This window comes from Oculina patagonica, chromosome 2 (assembly GCF_052425735.1).
Source record: "Oculina patagonica isolate OP01 chromosome 2, crgOcupat, whole genome shotgun sequence".
NCBI classification, from domain to species: Eukaryota; Metazoa; Cnidaria; class Anthozoa; order Scleractinia; family Oculinidae; genus Oculina; species Oculina patagonica.
Window position 1 is genome coordinate 36,089,989 of NC_135759.1, and position 21,882 is coordinate 36,111,870.

General features: G+C 39.0%; 1 protein-coding gene across 3 annotated transcripts; it reads right to left on the minus strand.

Annotated features, from left to right (window-relative positions):
- Positions 1-641: 641 nt before the first annotated feature.
- Positions 642-20,153, minus strand: LOC144644492 (coagulation factor XIII A chain-like). 3 transcript variants are annotated; one of them, XM_078503981.1, is made up of 17 exons: positions 19,872-20,153; positions 18,018-18,221; positions 17,517-17,693; positions 16,822-16,998; positions 11,762-11,889; positions 11,115-11,297; positions 10,306-10,575; positions 9,718-9,836; positions 9,202-9,309; positions 8,579-8,759; positions 7,932-8,067; positions 7,472-7,575; positions 6,348-6,590; positions 4,937-5,221; positions 3,689-3,849; positions 3,261-3,403; positions 642-2,473 (listed from the first exon to the last, which is right to left on the minus strand). In XM_078503981.1, the coding sequence occupies exons 1-17, from the start codon at positions 20,123-20,125 to the stop codon at positions 2,329-2,331; spliced, it is 3,018 nt and encodes a 1,005-aa protein (XP_078360107.1). In that variant the 5' UTR covers positions 20,126-20,153; the 3' UTR covers positions 642-2,328. The 3 variants fall into 3 exon arrangements, with proteins under 3 accessions (XP_078360107.1, XP_078360108.1, XP_078360109.1); XM_078503982.1 differs by lacking the exon at positions 17,517-17,693 and having other exon boundaries at positions 644-2,473; XM_078503983.1 differs by lacking the exons at positions 16,822-16,998; positions 17,517-17,693; positions 18,018-18,221; positions 19,872-20,153 and adding an exon at positions 12,969-13,318 and having other exon boundaries at positions 670-2,473.
- Between the last annotated feature and the right edge of the window lie 1,729 nt (positions 20,154-21,882).

The window sequence follows — 21,882 nt, forward strand, 5'->3', positions numbered from 1 at the left end:
GCTAGCAGCAAAACATTAACGACAAACCTATCATACAGCTCGATGAAACACGCGAAAACGGCTCGAATTCGAACTTTATTTTTTAAAAAATGAGGCGGTCTATTTCAATTAAACCAACGCAGCCGAAATGTCGATAGAATAGAAAAGGAAAAAACCTTGCGGCATCATCTTAATGAAATATTTGTGACTGTGTCAACTTGCCAAATTTCGACGATCTCCATATTTGCCGCCATTTTGAGGAATTCGTCTGTCGTCAGGACAAGACGTTTCATCAACTTGCCTCGCATAGAGACCTAAATTAAAACCGCCGGAAATACAGAAAAATCAATCTAAGTGCATCACCGAGTTCAATTGAAAGAGATTAAATCGTTTTTAAAAATGGAAGCGTGTTTCGCGTGTTTCATCACGGTGTGTGGTTGAGGCTTCGTTAATATCTTGCTGCTGGCTTGATTCGTGCTCGGTGTTCATGAAAGTTGCTGTGATAAACTAAAAAGACATAATATAACTGGCTGTGGTGTTTGTTTGGTACAGAAGTTATTAGTTTTTGTTTAATTTATCTTGAAAGTTGTGGTAAATTTAAGCCTTGACAGTGGTCGATACGAGCGCTCGTTCGGGTCTTAGTTGGTAGAGAAGACCCAGTCCCCTCTATAAACTATGTTCGGGTAAACCAAAAATCTTTTAAAACTCGAAAAAATAATTGATCTTATCAAGCGGATTGTGGGTTTAGTATAAGTACATGAAAGTCAAGTAACACACAAGAAATTAGCCAGATCGACCATACCGCTTTTACAGCCTCTTATGTATCCACTGGTGTAAACGTGGCTGAAAGGGAGATACTGTGATTTGAAAGAATATTTACGGAATAATTTTCTTCGTTCTCGCTTTCTTCGCGTCTTCTTTCAGCTTGAAAGTGCACGTTCACAATTTTGCCGCCTTTTCATACAGTCAACTACTACATTTACTCTTGTTAGACCTGACAAGATTATAACCAACTTAATCTCGTAGTTTATTAGTTCATTAGTATGCATAGCATAAACAAAGTGATGAAAAACATTGTTCTCCTGTAATACTATTAAATTTTTCCAAAAAATCATTATCACAGTATACCAAATTACGCTTTTAAAAATTGCTGATAATACCTTTGAATCCCTAAGGAGCAAACATTTAGTAAGCTAGGCATTACGTCATGCGCCACTAACGAATCCCAGTATCCTACCACCAGTAAATTCATTATCAAAAAAACTGATTTTTTTTCTGAACACCATATTTGCTATAATCATGCCAGTGCATAATCTCGTTCCCAGATCTCGCGGGGAGACAAGCCGGAAGGCGAGATCTGGTCAAGAAAGAAAATTCAATTTTTTGATTGGCTGTTTCAAAACATGGCTGTCACAGCGCTAAAATTTGAACGTGTGATGCGGCCCCAAGGGAATTCAATGTCTGCTTTTTTTATGCAAATTAGAGATCGTGCACGCAATCATAATATATTTAGTTTTGGAACGGCTCGTCTACCCGCGAGATCTGGGAACAAGATTAGCCAGTGCAAACTCTTACTGATCAATTGACCGAACGTTAAACAATAGACAAACGATATAGGGGTGGCTCCAGGAATTTTTGAATGGCGGGAGAGAGGGAGTCGCAACTTTGATCCTAGCCTGCGTAGCTGGCGGTTTGCTGTTGAAACCTTTTTGCAGCAAATTACTTCATCCCCACACCTCTCTCACCCTCCTCTGCCAAGTCGCAGTTGTACTTCATAATCGAGATTTAATGTAAGTTTCCTTAGCCAGCGTAGCAGGCGTATTATGCAGTGGGAGAGAGAGAGAATTTCTTGAGAAAACGGAGAAGGGCTCCTCCCTTCCTTTATACGCCTGCAATTATCGCCCTCCCCACGCCATAAGTTTCCTTGGCTCTTGGCCCATTAGTGTGTACATGAATTCTACTCTCAAAGGATGCATCCTTGGAGAATCTTCTTCGAGTGGTTGGTAAAAAGTGAACATTTAAAGAAACCGATTACGTTTTTAATATGGCTAGAATTTAATTTTGTGGCAATATGCATCGCGTGTTCGACAGGATTGCAAATCGCGATTCAACTGGTTGATTTTAAATTGAAACGGCCTTTTATATTTCTATCTTAAGCTGCTCTAGCCAGAGTTTTCAAACTTGAGAAATCCTCAACCTCGTTTCTAGGTGATCCGCGCGGCACCCACCAAAAAATTGTCCGCGATACCACGCAATCATCCTGGGGAAGAGGTTGAGAAATCCCATTGTATTACTTTCCAGATATAGCCGTTCTGGTATCATACAAATTACACATTAAAGCTGTGATATTTATTCCAAAACTTGCATGCCGCCCGATCCTCGAACACCGCTGAGCATGTCGGCTCTGAAAGTGGCAGACACTCGGCACAGTCCCACGCGGTAAGGTGTCAATTTGAAAGATGTCTGAACTTCTTTTCCTTCTGGGACAGTTGCGCTGAAATAAAAACAAATAAATCTAGTGAATTTATACTCTGCGGATTTTATACAGTAATTGTAATTGGCTCCAAAATTGCTGTAGGAGCTAACAAATCAGCGCAACTTTCTGTCAGAATATTGTCTAAAATAATCTTGGGGTGCTAGAACAGTACCAAAGATCACCAAAGAATATTTTACAGTGCTGTTCTACTTAAGGGCAAGCTAGTGACGCGATACAGATTACATCATACGAAAAACGCTATTTTTGAGAACATAAACAAACGTTTCTAAGCTCGATTGGCTAAAGTTAATCCTAGCTATAGTTCTGAAACATTAATTACTTTCAAAAACTCGCAGGTGGATTACAACTTTCTGCAGGTTGCATTTACAGTTTAACAGTTATCTACAATTATGATCTCACAGCTAACAAACCAAAACAATAATTTCTACGTTGGATTTTCAATGTTTTTACCAGCGAAGCAATAAATAAAACTAAACCAAATAATCATTTTTCCTCTCGTTACAGTGTGAACGCATGACTCTTAAGATGGTATCAACGACCAATAAAACAGTGAAGATGGTCAACGGTACCACATAGATTAACAACATGTGTAAAACCACTGTTTTCTAAAATGGTATGGCAAGACTTAAATCAATCGTGTATTTTTGTGTTGTCGTAGCAACGAATACAGATGTACCGTGTATAAAGGACATATAAAAGTTAACAAGCTAAACAAGGGAGTGTATGGCCAGCGGATCGGAGCTCCCGTACACAGGATAAAGATTGCTCAGTAGCTAATACGTACCTATTGGGAATTTTTTTCGACTTTGGATTAGCTCCTGAAGTCTCAATGTACCACTGTCCTCCTGTGATTTTAACTGGCAAAGGATTTATGAACGACAACTTAACCTCAAAGTCTTTGCCTACTCTAGCTTCACCGCGAGTAATCTAGAAAAACAAGGTTCAAGTAAGAAGTAAGTGGCTTTTTTCACAATGTAATAGACAGGTATATAAAATCTTTTCAAACTTGTAAACCTGTGATTAATTTCCGACCTCTCCGTATAATTTTGTATCAATTTCGAGTACCGTTTGCAAGGGCAAATTATTTCTCAACCAGTCAGTACGAAATTTCTAGCGAACGCAAAACATTTCTATTTAAGTTTTTGCACGATCCATGGAAGCACTTTTCCCGACCATTCCGTTTACTCTTAGGGAAATTCAAATCAAACATACCGTCATGTTCAAGTCGGGTTTCTGAAAGTCTACCGTGTCGTACGAAGCGAACTGCTGGTCATTTTCCTTCACTGTTGCCTTGACATAAACCTTGAGCCCTCCATCCGCTTCACACTTGTCAAGATACAAGGCGGCTGGGAAATCCAGGACAAAGCTTCTCTCTGTAGCGGAATAATATGCACAAATACAATTAATAATAAAACATAGAACGGTCAATCTTTTTGTGTTATTTTAGCGCCCTTATTTCGTTATTTGCAGTATATTGTCTGTTCTCTATCGTCATCCGGTCAAAACAGATAAACGAGGCGCAGTCCTTTGCGTGTCCGATGTCATACCAAAAGAATGTGAAATGGAAACCTGATCATAAGGTGACATGTCTCAAAATGATTTGCTGTTGAGTAGAATTCTGAACATACACCTCGATTATGTATGGCATAATGATCTTAACACGAAAAAGATATTACTCAATGCGCTTACCCTCTAAAATAACGCATTGTTTTTTCACGGATTTTAACAGATTTTTGAAGAGCCAAAACTTATATTTGTGTCGTAGGAAACTTAAAAATAATGGTCCATTTTAATTGACAATTGCTAAGCGCGTTTGGCTGCAGATGGCTCGGATGTAAATGGATGCAATTTGAAAACGTTAGCCAACATTTTCAAATAGTTTCCGCGCGCCTTCAAAAATGGATATTTATAGCCGAAGTTTGATTTCTATCCCCAAATAAAGGTTATATCTTCAGTTAAACGTTCAAAGATTATGTTTTTCACGGGTAAGTTGCCTACCACTTAAGACTTAATTCAGAACAGTTTAGACCGAACATCTGCCAAATCCCCGTGACATAGTTCCTTTAATACTTTCCATAAAAAATGAACGGTAATACCGTATTTTCTCGATTAAACGCCGGACCCCGAACAAACGCCGGGTCTCCAAGCTGTATTCAAAAATAAACCCCTTAAACAATTATTTAAGGTTTAACATGCTTTAAAATTAATGTCTAAATATATTGCTGTCAAAAATAATGAATAAAAATCATTTCTGAGAAACATAGGGTTTGAACAAACTCCTGGAATCAAATAAACGCCGGCTCTATGGGGCCAAGTTTGAAATAAACGCCGGGGGCGTTTAAACGAGAAAATACGGTATCTGAAGTTTCAACCGTAAATAGTATTCACTGTACTGCGGAAATTGAACAGCATAATTTAAGGCTGGGATTATAAAAGATATATGATCTAATTTCCACTCACCTTGCCTTGGTTCCACGGTGACTTCAAATGCTTCCTCCTTCAAATCCTTGCAGGGTATTCCCGTGTAGAAACCAATCATACCTGTAATCTTACCCCGGACTGTACGACTTTTGTACGTGGTGTTTTTCATCTTCAGTGCCACGCTGACGTCCTTGCCTATAGGCACGTCATCCGGCAGTTCAAAAGAGAACTTCACGTCCTCTGTTGGGAGTCCATATATGGCTTGATCTTTGCGGCTGCTGTATTTGTACGCCATTTCTACAGCACGGCGTTCTTGGATGGAGCCTAACGTTGGTTGAAATTAATGACTTGTTAAAGAACTGAGCTATGACGGTCAGCTATATCTTTTACAGTCGAACCTCTCTAATACGGACACCGAAGTGTCCTTAGTAGAGACGTCACTTTTGACTTCAGCTTTCTTCATTTAGTATTTAGTAATTTGAAATGTTCTGCAACGCAATGCTGCAGGTAAAAGACTAACACTAAGCACAAATCCGATAACGTCTAAGATGAATAAAGTGTTACGTTATTAATTTTGTAACCACAAACAGGAAATTGCATTACGAACACAAAATATCATCCCTTAATCACCGGAGTGTCCGTAATAAAGAGGTTAAGTTTTTATGAATTTGTTCCCTTGGGCCGACATTTAGTGTCCGTTGTCCGTATAACAGAGGGTCCGTATTACAGTTGTTTTTTCTAAAGCAAATATATGTCAATTTTGCTGGGACATCGAAGATTGTCCGTAATAGAGAGGTGGCCGTATAAGAGAGGTGTCCGTACGGAGAAGATCGACTGTATCTACTGTCAAATTAAAAGCAATTATAATGACCAATCGAATCAAATTAGAGCGATTTTTTAATCTCATTTCTCTTGGTCTCATAAAATCAAAATCAAAGTCATGAATGTGACCTGGCCAATCACAAAGAACGCGGACAATTCAGTGAACCAATCAAATCTTGAACCGAATACATGTAGCCGGCGTGAAGCGCGAAAAAAAAAACGCATGCAAGCAAATATCGAGTTAGTTTGGTTTTACTCCTGATTAGTAGAGAAAGTATGGCGAGTGTTTTTAAATCGATCTCTAAGCACTGAAATGCAAAACCAAAGCAAACGCGAATTACTTTCGACACTCAAGTGAAAATTGCTCTAACTGAACAGCATAGTGTCCAATGATAACTCAAGTCAAATGCACGCAACCAGTGCCAAGTTCGGAAAAACGTGCTTCTGAAATCGCGATTGGTTTTGGTTTGGGATCTGATTAGTTAAGTTCAAGTAGATTGGGCGACCAATCACAAAGCGTAGAAAAGCAAAACTAAGGCAATTACGGATTATCATTCTTGTCCAGATTTTGATAATAACAACACTACTCTTGGGTTTTCTCCTGACAATAATAGTTTCTGAAGTTTACCTTCAGGATGTTTATACTCGTGAGTAATGTCGTCCCTCTGGTCGCTGCCAACAGCTTTGGTACTGATCATCTTCCCAATGCACTTTTTATCCACTCTGATCACATTCATTTCACCATTCTCTTCCACTTCCCAAAACACACGGTCACCATTTACTTCAGCAAACACGAAGTTTGTATCGAAAGGTAGATACACCTCTCCTTGTTTTACCGCTTTCACTGAAGCTGGTCCACAGCGAAATACTCCTAGACATAGTAAATCATTATATTCATACGTCAGGGACTAAAACAAATTTTTAGAAGCACTACATGTTGCCGGGCCGGTACACATTGGCCTAGCTAAGAGGGTAACAGATTAATTCAGGAATTCTGACGCAGGACCGCAGCGAGATACTCCTAGAAAAAGTGAATCATTGTATTCATACGTCCAGGATTAAAACACGTTTTTAGAAGCACTACATGTTGCTGGGTACACATTAGCCTAGCTAAGAGGGTAACAGATTAATTCAGGAAATTTTTCCACGATATATAAATAAAATTGAACTTTATTATATGCGACAAAAAGCGATTTTTTTAAAAGCAGTTCTATGTTATTACATTCTCCCAAATTTCCAAGAGAACCTTAAAGCAAACTCGAAAACGTTCCCCTACTTTTTCACGCTTCTCTGCAAGAAACTCATCTCCGTTCGTTAACCGTTCCCCTCTCCCCCCCCCCCCCCCTCCCCACCTAATGCAACTGCTTTTTCTTTGCTTTTTTTTGTCTCGAGCTCCAAGCTTTCACGCTTCTTTCGTGCACAGTTCCTCTTACGCATGCAACGTGTTTTCTAAATTAAATTGTTAACGTTACGAAAGAAACGATATTCACAAGGGTTACTAGCTTAGTAACTGCATGTACCAACATCTTTTAAGAAGGAACGCGTTTAAAGGATAAGTTCGGAACGAGTACTTTAATTTTTACTTTTATTCACTTTGATGAAAGAACATTATATAATTTTTTTGAATTTCTATCTATCTATCTATCTATCTATCTATCTATCTATCTATCTATCTATCTATCTATCTATCTATCTATCTATCTATCTATCTATCTATCTATCTATCTATCTATCTATCTATCTATTTCCTACCATAGCTAGTCTCTTGTGGCGTGGCATCGTGAGCCTGCCATCCATCATGACCGTCTGGCAAATCAGGACGCTTGAACCATGACTCGTTCCACACGTGAAAGTTCCTAATGTATGAATGAATTACAACTTGAGGATTTGAATTCTTCAACTTCATTTTATTTTCTTTCTTGAGCATGATCAGTGGAGCCGCATGAAAGGAACACGATTTGATACTGTAGCTAAGTTTGAGAGCGCTTTTACAGTAACAGAATCCAGAGACAGATTCTGAATCAGTTCTTTTATTTTCAATACCCATATCTCGCAAAAAGGAATAAACTGCTGACAATGGAATTGTATATTTCTTCAGTTTACTAGCAATAGCTAGCAATCCGGCTCTGGGGTTCTCTTAAATACCTCCGGTCCCACCCTTGAACACTTTGAATCATTGACTAACACATTTTTTACAGAGAGTTGTTCTCACCAAATAGAATCATCCAGTTCCTTGAGCGGCTTTCCATCTTCGTCGAAATGGAAATCTATTGTCATGCTGGCATCTGAGTCATGCGCAGAGGCAAAGTTTGTCACTGACCTGGTGGGTATGCCTATCGCCCTCAACACTGCCGACAGAATTAAACAGAAATCAGCGAGTTTTAATTAGCATCGTATACAGTTGGAGCAATTTTTGCCCTCTTGCCGAGTCGTCATTTTGTTCTTATATCAGGTCGGACATGCAAGCACGCAAGATCGGGTCGCTCGCGGTGAAAGATAGAGAGAACGTGGCCGCGAGCGATCAGGACCGTTTGAGAATCACTCCTGGGAAGGAGTGAAACACGATTGCCCCTAAAAACGACTGCGCGGGAGACTCGAGGGACCTGGACTGTTTGAGAAACAGGCTAAACACCCGCATTTGCATTTTGCTTATTAGAAAATGAACTGGATCGATGTTTAATAGCTGACACTTATATTGTAAATACAATTTAAAATCTACATTGTTTTTATATTTCTTGACAAAGTTTGTTTATACTAATTACTTTGTTTATACTTTCTGGTAAGTAAAAAACGGTTGTGGTTGACTTCAATTAATTACTTGGTATAATATAACAATGTAAAGGTCCAAACTTCACATACATGTAGTAACAAGTCCTGAAAAGACCCAGCACTGAGCGAACTTGACAACATTCTTCCTCTGCCAGAATTGCTCCAAGATAGTGACACTGCCAGACCATGCTGTTGGAGGAGTGGTATCCCTGGGGTACTTGCCGTCCCAGCGACCGAACAGAACTCCGCCATCTTGATCGTTAAAGTTTGCCTAAAAAACACACGGATCAAGTCTGGCATGCAATTTAACATTGGGATTGGTGCTTGGTCGGTCCCTGCTATAGGATGGCTAATCAGTATTACATGGTGTTGCGTCAGTATACGGCCATTTCGGCTTAATCATAAGTGCTTAATGACTGGCCCCAAGGAAAGACGTACAGTAAGATTTGTTTCCCCGAGACCTCAGTGTTCCCCCGGCGGAGCCGAACATTGAGGGTCGAGGGGAAACAAAACTCTCTGTGTTTCCCGTGGTGGCAGTCGTTAAGAGTTTTATATACCCCCAATGCAACTGAAAATAAAGGCTTTTTGTCTTATTATTTACCACTTAATTTTCCTTGGGCTGAAAACGACATTAATTTATTCATTAAAATTGTAAGCACTGACCTATAGCCCTAATTATGATCGTATAAATAACAATACAACAAAGTCTTTACCATGGCAGAGATACACCGTGTGACTCTAAGAGGATTTGCACGCGCCGCAGTAGCAAGCTGTGCTCTTTCTAACAGCCACAAACAGGAATTCAACGATACATCTTCGAACTGGAAAAAAATACAGAAATAGAAATAAAAAGAGAAAACTCAATGAAAAACGAATGAAAAGTCAAAGCTGAAGCGAAACTGCTGTAAAATCATTAACATACTTGCTGCTCTTAAGCGGCCTTCACACGACAAACTATTGGCCAACTCGTGTTGGCAATTTCAAGTTGGTGTGTGAACGGCACAACAACGGCAAACAATTTGGCTAAGTGTTGGCGACAAAATAGAACTTGACTCTATTCTCACCAACAGTTTGCCAAATGTTATTGTGTCGTTCACACACACCAACTTGAGTTTGCCAACTTTATTTTGTCGACTCGTGTGAAGGCCGCTTTATGCTTACCACAGAATAGAAAATACTACAATCGAATACTAGATGTAGTCAGTTTCATTATACTCTTTCTGTCTCACCTGGCCGAAGTTCCATGGCATTCCAAAGTTTTTCTTAGCAGTTCCCATCCAAATGCGCCCGCTGTCATTGAGTACGTATTCTTCGCGCGAGGCTTCCTGGTCTAGATACACTGTGTCCTCTGACCATTGTAACAAAAATAACAAGCAAGCATATCATTAGATTTTGGCTACACCGTGCTGATGAGCCCCAATAAGGGCGAAACACCTACCCACGTTGCAACCCTGCTCTATCATTTTTGCTGTTGGTGTCTCGCAAAATCTACTTTTTCCCGTAGTATCATCCTTGCTGTATTGTTTGCTAAATAATGATTGAATAATGCAGCTAATTGTTAGGTATAGTAGTTCCATGTTTCTAGGTTTAGCGGAAACCTTGAGCCACCTCTGAAGCCGGTAAAAAAGATCTGGCTACCAAATGCTCTTACTCTCCCTTGTCCACCCCTAACAGGGGGAAGGATTCCTTCAGGAGAGTGGAACGTAGATTTTACTATAAAGGTTTTGTAGATAAAAAAATTTACAATACACATCTTTTACACAATTATTTACAATCACATCCAATCCAATTACTAATCGACAGATTGGTACACTAACCTTTGCACCACGGATTAAACAAGACAATCATTTCCTCTGGATACTGATAACGAAACTCTGGCTGTTTTTCTGTACCAGGCACGTCGCTCTTAGTTTCTACATAAAACTGGTATCTACCCACGACGGCATCCGCTGGCGGTGTTACTCGAAGACGCACGTTTTCACTGTTGACCTGTGCAAATACTACTGACCATGCGCCGTACACATATTCTTTGGTTAGCTTCACTGGTACCCGGATGATGGAGCCTTTGCTTTCTTGCGGTCGGAAACCTGAAAAGTGAGATAATATCTTCAAAATTATTTTAGTTATCAATGAGTTGAAAAGCGAGTCTTGCTTCAATCCCGTCAGTTCTAAGAGGCGTTCCCCTCGACCAGTGATAGGGAAACTCAACGGCCCTGGGCTTATCCGAAACCGGAACCAGGACATCCTGGTTCCGGTTTAGTTGTGCGCGAGCGCCGGATATTGTGGTGAAACGAACGAGTTTAATTTTTAACGGCAATCAGATTCAGTCGCCTTTGTGGCGGGCTTTCTGATTAGCCCAGAGGTTCCGACCCCTGGCCCAGACCAGAAGGATCGCGGCCGAGTTTGCCTCGCTTTAGCAGTTACAACTTGACGTTTTAGGATAAAAAGATCTCCCGGAAATATTACGCGCCAAAGACAGCAAGGAGGATAATATTAATTTTTCGTTTGCTGCGAATGATTCCAAAACGTCTATTCATAAGCACATGTATAAGCTTCATAGACTTCATAATACCTTATTTAAGTTACGTCAATGAAAACGAATATGTAATTATGAATTTTCGCTTACCAACCACAAACTGCAAGATGATTGTATCCTTCAAGGCCTCATAAGCTCTGTTGAAGGTCAAAGTGACGTCGAAACTCTGGCCCCTTCTCACAATCAAGTTAGAATGCTCGTATTTGTCGGTGTGGTGAGCGCGGCGATTCTCGTCCTTGTGCAGTTCAATGTCCTTGGTTGTAAGCAGTTCGGCTAGGAAAAAAGATAAAATTTACCAAGCACGAAATGTGACGGTCAAAAGGGCTAAAAGTGGTATAGGTAATGTGATCGACTGGCATGAAAGTTATATACTTTAAATCAATTTCATTGGGTTGAGCGCCGCCATGGGTAATTGGTCTTTAAGCTCTGGCCAAACGGTGACGCAAGTAATCGTAAGTTCAACTTGCGTACAGACTTGCGTTGGGTGGCCAAACGATGCAAAAATTGCGCAAAGTTAAGTGCGAATTTGATTTTGACCAAAGTGAATGCAAGTGTGCACAAGTCTTGGCCAAACGGAGACGCAAGTGGACGTAAGCTTTGTATAAAACTTGCGTCTTCTTGCGTAGTAGCCGTTTGGTCAGGGCTTTAGTCTCCGACGATCACTAGAGTTAGCACAAAATAGCTTTATTCAGGGTCTCTTGTGGTAAAAGCAGACGTTTCTCCCTCTTTTTCCTCACCATGTTTTTGCTGGTTTGACGTTGCAAGCGCCTTGTTCTTGTCCCGGAATTCTTTATCCGATATCACGTTTGCACGACCACCGACTCCGTCGCCAAGCAACCCACATCGTACTCGTTCAGCCTCAGCCCTGTGTGTATAAAGAGATCAAAACATCAAAATTTATGGTAGTGAGGAATGGCAACTTGAAAACCTCATTTTGTTACGCCGTTATTTCAGAAACTCAACGCACTTGATCATTTTCATGAAAGTCGCGCTGCATAAATTTATCATCATCATCATCATCATCATCATTAAGGGGCAGAAAGAGCTTTTGGAATCATTTTATGGCAAGAAAAACTGTTTCTTCCTGAATCAACACTAGTGAATCAATTTTCTTCTGAAATCCGATAATTCCGTGAGCTTCAAGTAGCACATTGATTTTCTTCTGATAAACGCAACCAGAACAGATGCCTTCTTTATAACTACTCAAACATTTCCCGATATGAAAGCCTTTAACAGTCTTTCCTGAATTTCTGAAGTCAAACTTTTATCATAGTAAATCAGAAATTCAGTCATGAAAAATAAAAAAATTTTCATTGCTGAATTTTAACAACACAGATAGGAGGGTCTCAATGGGGTTAACCGTTAGCCGTAAAACGGCCAAAAATTTAGCCGTTAGGCGTAAAAAATGGAAAATTTTAACCGTTAGCCGTAAAATGTGTTAACCGTAAAAATCGGTTAGTGATTATAAATAACCCAAACTAGTTCACTTCATCGTCCCAAAAATGGTCCAAAGACCAAAAATACGTTTTTCAATAATGGAAATTGATTTTTAACTATTAAAAACAATGAAAATTAACTTTTAACTTCTGTTAACCGTAATGGAAATAAATTAACCGTTAGCCGTAAAGAGGCCGAAATTTTAACCGTTAACCGTAAAAGCCCCCACCCCATTGAGACCCTCAGATAGTTGTTGTTACTCCCTCCTGATTTGAAAACATGCCAAATTTTCGAACTTTGCTTGTAAATCAGTTTCAAGATAAACGCCATATTTAATAAACAACTCTGCCCGAATTAGAAGTTAATTTGTTTTTACTGTATTATTATCATCATCATCAGAAATAAATGTCAGATAAACGGACGCAAGGTTGAATTTCACGGTCATCTTTAAGGGGAAAAGTAAATCGGTAAAGTAAATTTACAAGAAAAACAATTGCTTCGTCGTACCTGTTGTCTTCTGCAGATCGAGGATCTTCATAAAAATCGTTGTTTGAATGAAAATAAACTGATGTAGAGTAACGCACGGTGGGTTTTAGGTATATTAAACCTATCTGCGAAGTGTAATGGGATTTCTGGTGTCCTCCGTTAATAGCGTGCGTTGCATGATTTTTCCGGGGCCTTCGGGTATGTCGCTCGTCGAGTTTGTTATATTCTTCTAAAATGTTGCTAACAGGAGTTGCTTTTAAGACGTCTATCTCTCTTGACGACTTTTGGCGGTGAACGAGCCAGAAAGTCGTCATTGAAATGCTGTAATTTAACTAATTCGATGTTATTTGTATTTAGACGTTCCCTTCTGGGCTAGTTCATCAAAATACCGATCTGTTTATGTCTTGTAAATGTTTTGGATTTCTTCACAGGAGGTTCCTGCCATATTTTAATACATTTTAACCAGCTGTGGGTGTTTTCGTTAAGATGCTGTTGACTTCATAAATAAAACTACAAAAAAACACAGGCTAGAATTCAAGCTACTGAACACTCTCACTCCTTCAACGCACAAAAATCAATGATTTAATATTTTTGTTTGAAGTCGTTCGCAAATTGCTGGGATCAACTTATTTAACATCTTTTTAAAACCTGTCGTTTAAGTGATGGTGTTTAGTTAGGCCATTAGACATTACTTGCTCGTTTACGTTTTTATTTGAAAAAAAAAAATTCTTTTTTAGAAGCTTAACTGCACTTCAACAGATTTAAGGCCTGCCGAAATGTTCCACGCACTTTGCGTGATAAGGCGTTACGTGAAAATTCGCGGTTTCTACTGGTACCTGTGATGCGGTAATTAAGCAGCGTGTAAACTGATACTGTTTCGTTGTAATTAATCTAATACATTTTCTGGGGGAGAGATTTACATAATTTTGATTGGGTTGTATGGATGCAATGCAAGCTTTATCTGACTACTTTTGCAACGAATGTCAATAGAAAAAACAATCCGTAGATTGTCTTGTTTATCTTGTACTTACACATTTTAAATTGACCAAATATTTGTCTGATAAAAATCTTTTATAGAGATTTCTACAAACAAAATAGAAGAAGAGCGATAATTTAGGAAATTTAGGAAATTAAGTGGAAGGTAAGTAGCATAAAGACAAGTTCACTGTAAACATGTTAAGAACTATATGCCAGATCTACAGGTAATTTTGAAGACCTTTAATCCGTGTTAATGTTTATATTAGGAGAAAGCCTCGATACAAAAATTGCCCCCGAATCGTCTGGTCGAGAATCAACGGATAAATTATACATAAACATACCTTTACTTATAAACTACAATCTGTGTTTCTTTAGCAACGAGCGACCGTGTCTACTTTATGAATTCAGCAACGTGTAATGTGTATTTACCTTGGTCCCATGAAAGCTTAGAGTCCCATGGAATGCAACAAATAAACGCTGATTTATGAAAGTCTGACGTTTAGGGAATTATGCCTCTTTTTAAGTGTACTCAAATGCCAAAATTTTGTACTTTATTATGTTAAGAGGTTACGCAGTAACTATAGCAACCATACAACCGACTTTTTAAGGGAGGGGGAGGGGCGGGGCTGGCGCAAATTAAACTTTGTTTATATCATGTCGTTCATATCAATTAGTTGTCTGGCGCTTCTAGCTATACTGAGTAATTTGATTTGACGGTATTAGAATTCACAGCTGAAAATATCGGAAAGGCAGTGCTTCGTTGTAGTTGTATACAACTGTACCTGTAACTGGCTGGAGGTCTGATAATAATTTAGCTTCAACTTTGTCTGAAATTGGCTTTCTGAAAATTACAGTTATATGTCTTATATTGTACATTCTTGTTGCTGTCCTCTGAAGATTAAGTAAAGACTTTTTATGCATAATTGATTATTAACTGAACAAAGTAGCCAAAAACCTTCGTTAACTTTACTGTCTTAAACATGAGATAACTTACAAAGCCTCAGGTCGACATATTCTACCGGTAATTGCTTTTCGTCAGTTAAGCAATAGGGCTCCAGGTTTCTACATTCAATAACAGCTTTATTTTTCGCTTAATTTTTTTAAAACAATTAAGTAAGAACTGTCAAAACACCAGTTCCAGTGAAACAACCTGACTTTATCTGGCATGGATTTGTAACAATTATGTGTGGTTCTTTTTTGATGCGCCCATATCGGTTTCTGTGCAGAACTATATTTCAGCTTTCGCAAAATTGTTATTTCAGGTGAAGCAATAAGCTAAAGACAAATCTAGAATGTAAAAAGGGTCTCTCAGGGAAGTTAAATATCATTTTTAGCGGTTAAAATTTGGACCTTTTTGTCTAGTTAATATACTGTTTTACATTTGAGTTACTTTTGTATTGTCAGGTAAACCCATTTGCTCAGACCCTATACAAATGTCAAAAATGTGAACGAACATGAAAAGAGATTAGCATAACTTAAATGAAGCGTTACATTGACGAGCTGAATTTTCTGTTACACAATTTCTGACAGAAAATGTTGTCATACAACATGAACGAGTAGAGAACTGGTCAAAACTAAAAATTTTACCTGGAGTCGTTTAGAGGCCTAAGGTGGCAACCTCCCGTGCGGGCGTTGTCAGGCTTGTTCTTCTCGGGATAAAAATAAAGGGTCACAGAATAATTGACTACCGGTTTCATGTAAACCAGGCCAATCTGCGACTTGTAGTGTGGGTTCTTGTAGTGATGACCATCAAAAAAACGCTCTACATATTCTACCGACCGTTGCCTTTCGTCGGTTAGCAACAAGTTCTTGGTTTGAATGGATTCGTCCAGAAAACTCCGCTTACAAGTTTTGTTGTCACCCATGTTTTCTATTACACGTCTTTCAGTAAATGTATCTGACAGTAAATATATGTGTTTGTGTATTACCTTTCATTTAACCTTAGAAATGCTCATAAAAATTAATAATCTATGTAGGTTATAACCAATCAAAGCAAAGTAAATGTATTCTATGCGAATCCTGAGGTGTAAAACCCAAACGGATTGTGGTCGGCTTGGCCGGATAAATCCTGCTCCTAAATTGGCCCTTTCTGCCTGCTGCAGTGTCCGTAGAGATCCTCTCCTGCTCAAAAATGTGCTTAGATATAGCCAATTTTCTCATATTCTGTTCGGTAGAATTTTTGTTCGGCGGCCTCATCAGCGAAATTTTAGTGGGAGCCCATGATTCTTTTTGTGACTCTCTAAGTCGTCTCGTCGCAATATTGTGATAATTTATGAGCCTACTGTTAATTGTATTTAGTAATCTATTGGTGTTTTCTTTTTTATCACTGATGAACTTCAGACTGTTTCATGCATTATAATTTGGCATTTTGTTATTGTAATCACCTGGTTTAATTTTTGTAATTGCCACGTTGTTGCTTATTCTGCTCCAAATCTGATCGAAAATTCCTTTTGCCGGCAAATGCTCGATGCCGCAAAAGGCCTACCATACTTGAATTTCTGCCATCAGAATTTACGATGCAAGCTTAATTGGGTGTAACTGGGATTAGCTAATGATACAAGTTTGACCGTACTTGCCAATTGCCACCAGCTACATGAGTTTGCTTCAGGTGCAGTTCTGATTGCTTCTAAGCAATTTTGCAATTCTGTTAAAAAGCAATCTACAGTTTAGATCAGAAGGGCAAACATTCTGCTGAAATCAATGTGTATTAAGTACAGTAAATCTTAACCTACTGTCTATGCTTAAATTCCCTACTGTAGGTATGTAAAAAGAGGTCATTATCTATTGAAGGTCTACGAAAGGGTACTTTTTGTCAAAAACGAAAGAGGAGCGGAGCCTCCGAGTTAAAAAAAGTACCCCAGGCTTTTATCACGAGTATATAATCAAACGTAGTTACCTTGCACTTCCTTCAGCCGACGATACAAGACGAGAGCCTGCAGCGGAAGTTGAGTACCTTGAACTCGTTACTGGTCGGGAAGAGTCCGTAGAGTACGAAGAATATCCGGTGGGTCTCGATGATTCCGTCGGCCTGGAATAATCATATGGTCGTCCTGATAGAGTATAAGCCGAGGTCCTGTAATACATGGTGAAACTTATACTTTGTTCATAAAGGACATACAACATCCCTTTTGCATGTATGGCGATTACGGTGTCGAAGAAAGTAAGCTCAAAAAATTACCTCATTAATGACTTCGTTTTATACTGACTAGTGCAAGAGACAATTGAACTTCTGTCATGTCTGTCATCTGCACCACTTAAAAGATTACATTGGTCACAAAAAGCTAAGCCCATGGCCAAGTAAAATTCAGGTAGAAAATGAAATAATTCCATGGAATAAATATTTGTTGAGGCTGAAGAAATTAAGTCAGAATAAACTAGTAACTTTTTGCATAAAAGAAGAGTGGTAATTGGGGATTGCTGCGTCAATTTGAGCCATTGTTTCGTTATCATGAATGAATAAACGGGAATTTTGGTTTTGTTTTCAAGAGCTCTGCCAAGCACACTCTAAGATCTAACATACATATTCAGGTGCTAATTTTGAACAGGTGAAGACTGATATCGGTTTTACAGCCTGTTTGCTGAAGGACTTACCTAGGTGTTCCCTGAGCCAATGACGTATCACGAGCGCTGGTTGCACCAGAAGCGCCATGCGTAGTTGAACTCGCGCTTGGACGAGTAGAACTACTTACACTCCCTGTACTTGGCTGAGAGGAATAACTCGACGTATACGAAGAACAAACCGCTGGTCTCGAGGATTCCGTTGGCCTGCTGGAACGAGATGTCCTCTCTGTCCCAGAATAACCAGAAGCCCTGTAATGGATTTTTATAAGTTGTGATTGAGTCAAAGATGCAAACAGTCGCAACAGTCCACATGAAGTTTAAACAGTATAACCTCGATATAACGAAGGGCGAAGGGACAGACAAAATATGTTCGCTATGACGGGTTTTCGATTTACCGGGGTTCTTTTTCATATATTGTACTATTACTGGAGTGAAGAATATCGTTCGTTATACCGATGAATTTGCTATATATAGAGATTCGTTAAATTAAAGTTCCACTGTTTTATGTTAAGATTACGTTAAAAACAGTACCCTGGACTTTCTGTTGAAGTGCTTCCAGAGCCCGCTGTACCAGAAGCACCATAAGTCACACTTGGACGGGTGGAACTTTCAGTCACTGCACTTGTTCGGGGAGAATAACTTGAGCTGTAGGCAGATGAAGAAGCAGCTGGTCTTGCAGACTCAGTCGACCTGCTGTAGTCGGATGTTCGCCCTGATCCGGAATAACCTGAAGCCCTACAGATGATTTATTACAGTTAGAGCTGTTACGCCGGGAATCTAAATTGCACGCCCCTTTTAAATTGATCAGATTTAACACATCTGGGTTTTATTTTTATTTTTTTATTATTTTTTTTATTTCGCGGCATAGGTGAATTTTATTCAGTGTGCTATTAAAAAGAGTTTAATTTAGGCCCCTCTTCGTTCTGATTCGCAGGTGCGCAATGAATAACTTATTCTGTTGGGCGTTTCTATGTTAAACATAGTCCAGTCCAATAATTCTGAACGACTAATATTTTCAAATTATAAGTTGATTGGGAAAAACAAAACAATAGTGGTCTAGGTGAAAGCAGAAATCCATAATCCACCGACTAACAGTATTGTTAACATTAGCTAAAATAAGGCTAAAATTAGCCGTTAAGAATTATTTGATTATGGACTTCTGGTGAAAGTAGCTTCTACAACTGATACTGTTTTTTGCTCCCAAAAAGAGCTAGGACGTGGTTTTATCAAAACATTTATCGGGGCAGAAGCTGAAAAATCTATATACTGTAACTATTGTAGTTGCAATTTTGAATTTAATCAAAAATCTGCAGATTAATTTATCTTATCTCAGCAAGTATGGTTTGCGTAACTGACAGTATTGTGCGCTTTGTAGAACACCATTCCTAACTTGATATTGCTATGTGCAGAGAAAACCTAATCTTTTAAAAGCAGTGTTTCAAACGCTAAACAAAATATTTTTCATCTTTTGGTATTGTTAACGGACACGCAAAGTTTCTTTTTTTTTCCTTTACACATTTTGCGTCAGTCGTTTCCAGAATTATTTACACTTTCGTTTGCAATTTTCAACTTTAACTTCACATTATACCAGTAATATTGCAGCGTCTCACAGTCACCTAACGCATTATGTCCAATATCGCAGGATTAATTATATTCGATAATTTCAGTAATTTTACTTAACCTCTATTTTAATTCCGTTCTCTCTCCCTGTCTGCCCTACCCTTTTATTGATTTTATATCGTGTTCTTACTTATTTTATAATGCCATGAAAAACACGGCTTTATTCCCGAGGGAACGTTTACGGTCCGTTTCCATTCCTTTCTCTTTGAAAAAATAGTTCTGCATTTCTTTATAGCAGCTAGGCTATAATCTTTGAGTATGTATGATTAGGATTTTATATCAAACCTTTCCTATTGTTAATGTTAGACTTTATAAGACAAGTCAATGAAACTTGTTGTTCGTCCTTGAGGATTTTTCTATCCAGAATCGCGAAATTGCAAGTGTGAAAATGAAAACCAATAACTATAAACCAACATATTACAATTAAATTCACCACTTTCTTTGCCTTACAAATTTAAGCCTGATTAAAAATATATCAGCTTTGTACCAGGGTGTGCACTTGGTCACTGGAGTCCTAGACTTGAGTAAGATCTTCGAGTATTTTTAACTGACAAGCTTAAAAGGTTAATATGAATAAAGCGTTACTATGAGACAAGAAAGATTAAAACAAATACAGGACATCCCAAAAAAATCATCTTACGGGCCGATTTTGACTGATTATTTTTCAACTACAGAGGTAGAAATCTTCAATTTGGCTCAGAAACATAAGAAAACTGGAAAGAAAACTAATTCTTGTTTTCAGGTTAACATGGATTGAGACTTTACCTCGGACTTTCCTGAGAAGCGGCTGTGGCGCGCCCTCGAGTTGAACCAGAGATGCTATAGTTTGCTGAAGGCGCACTTGAGCCACTTAAGCTCTCAGTAGTCGAGCTTGGCTGAGAAGAATAACTCGAACCATGCGAGGAATAACTTGAAAGCGTTGACGAATCCGGTCTTCGGGTGTATTCATTTGATCGGCCTGAGCCGGCTGAGTACCCCGCAGTCCTGCTACTGTAGTAAGGAACACTAGAACGATACATCACCGAGCCACTGGCTTAACCGCAAAACTGTAGATACCTCAAGCCCAGAGAGTACTGTAATACTCTTTTATGGGCAGTGTTCAGTGAGAATTTCAAGAAAACAAGATTGATATCACAACTTTTGGAAGTTGCGCCAATTAGATTTGAGCAGTTGTTTATTACAAGATATAATGATCGCGTACTTTGTTAATCCTTGTTAATCCTACTTGAAATATTCCCACTTAAGTATGCAGGAGAGGATTTACTTCGGGGGTTTTTACGTTTTAGTAATAACGGGACTGTTTTTTTTCCTTTAAAATACAGCTATATCTATATAGTGCAGATAATCCTGATCTTTTTCACTGACAAAATTATAATGTTTCAGATTGATAAAGAAAGACGTGTCAGTAGCTTTACTGTACAGAGAAAATAATTCCTCAGTAGGAATCGTTTATTCCCATACAAATCCTTATAATTTCGCCGTCACGCAACGGTCGCCGTGACGCTCAAATTACAACACTCACACTAACGATGAACAAAGGTCACACGGTCTGTTAGTTCAGTCACAGGTAGCCAAAGCTTAAGATACGACTGAAAATAAATAAAATGATCTGAAAACTTAATAAAATGATCTGAAATTATCAACGGCTTATTGTTTTATCTATCTTCTATTACATATTCATGTGAGCTTTGTTCTACGAGTGAAAATTAGCATAATATATGCTAATACTAAAATTGCTCTCAACTAACAAAGCGAAGCGAAAGGTCGCACACTCGAGCCGTCAGAATGCCGACCCGTGTTCACAAAATGAGCTGTAATTCTCAAAGTTTGCCATTTCTCACCCAAAACGCCTCAAATTCATAGGCTACGATAATCATCCTGAAAATACATACCGAAAAATTGCCCAATGTTACATCCTTCCCCCGTTAAAATGAATTATTTCAGTGGTAAACTTCAACGAACCATCCGTGGCCCGAGCTCTTCTGCATTTAATCATATGCAATTTGGAACCACAAAAGCCACTTTCTAGGGGAGGTGTACGGAATGTCTCGTGCAACACATGATGACCTCATATTCATGAGCTCAGGGATGAGAAGTAAACAAACAAAATTCCATACACCTCCCCTCGAAAGTGGCTTTTGTTGTTCCAAATTGCATATGATTAAATGCAGAAGAGCTCGGGCCACGGATGGTTCGTTGAAGTTTACCACTGAAATAATGTCATTTTAACGGGGAAAGGATGTAACATTGGGCAATTTTTCGGTATGTATTTTCAGGATGATTATCGTAGCCTATGAATTTGAGGCGTTTTGAGTGAGAAATGGCAAACTTTGAGAATTACAGCTCATTTTGTGAACACGGGTCGGCATTCTGACGGCTCGAGTGTGCGACCTTTCGCTTCGCTTTGTAAAGGCTGGTTTCCATATGATCGCAGACGATCGCAATGGATCGCAGACGATCGCAGAATTGTAGGTTTTGCGATCTGCGATCATTTGGAAACACGCATCTGCGATCGTTTGCGATCGTCTGCGATCGCCTGCGATCGCCTGCGATCGTCTGCGATCGTTGCGATCATATGGAAACACAATTGCGATCGATTGCGATCGAAAACTATCCCATAATTTCGACAATCGTTCCCATCATTCAACACTTCTGCGATCGTCTACCATCTTTTGCGATCATATGGAAACAGGTCGCTCTGCGATCGTTACGATCACACGGTTCAGTAAATTTCTGCGATTTTGCGATCGTCTGCGATCCGATGCGATCGTCTGCG

Excerpts from the sequence above, each read along its gene's own strand:
- LOC144644492 (XM_078503981.1), bottom strand. The coding sequence starts at position 20,125 with ATGTATCGTTCTAGTGTTCCTTACTACAGTAGCAGGACTGCGGGGTAC. Across the intron at positions 9,310-9,717 it reads TGCCATGGAACTTCGGCCAG|TTCGAAGATGTATCGTTGAA; the intron begins GTGAGACAGAAA and ends ATTTTTTTCCAG. Across the intron at positions 8,760-9,201 it reads CACGGTGTATCTCTGCCATG|GCAAACTTTAACGATCAAGA; the intron begins GTAAAGACTTTG and ends TGTGTTTTTTAG.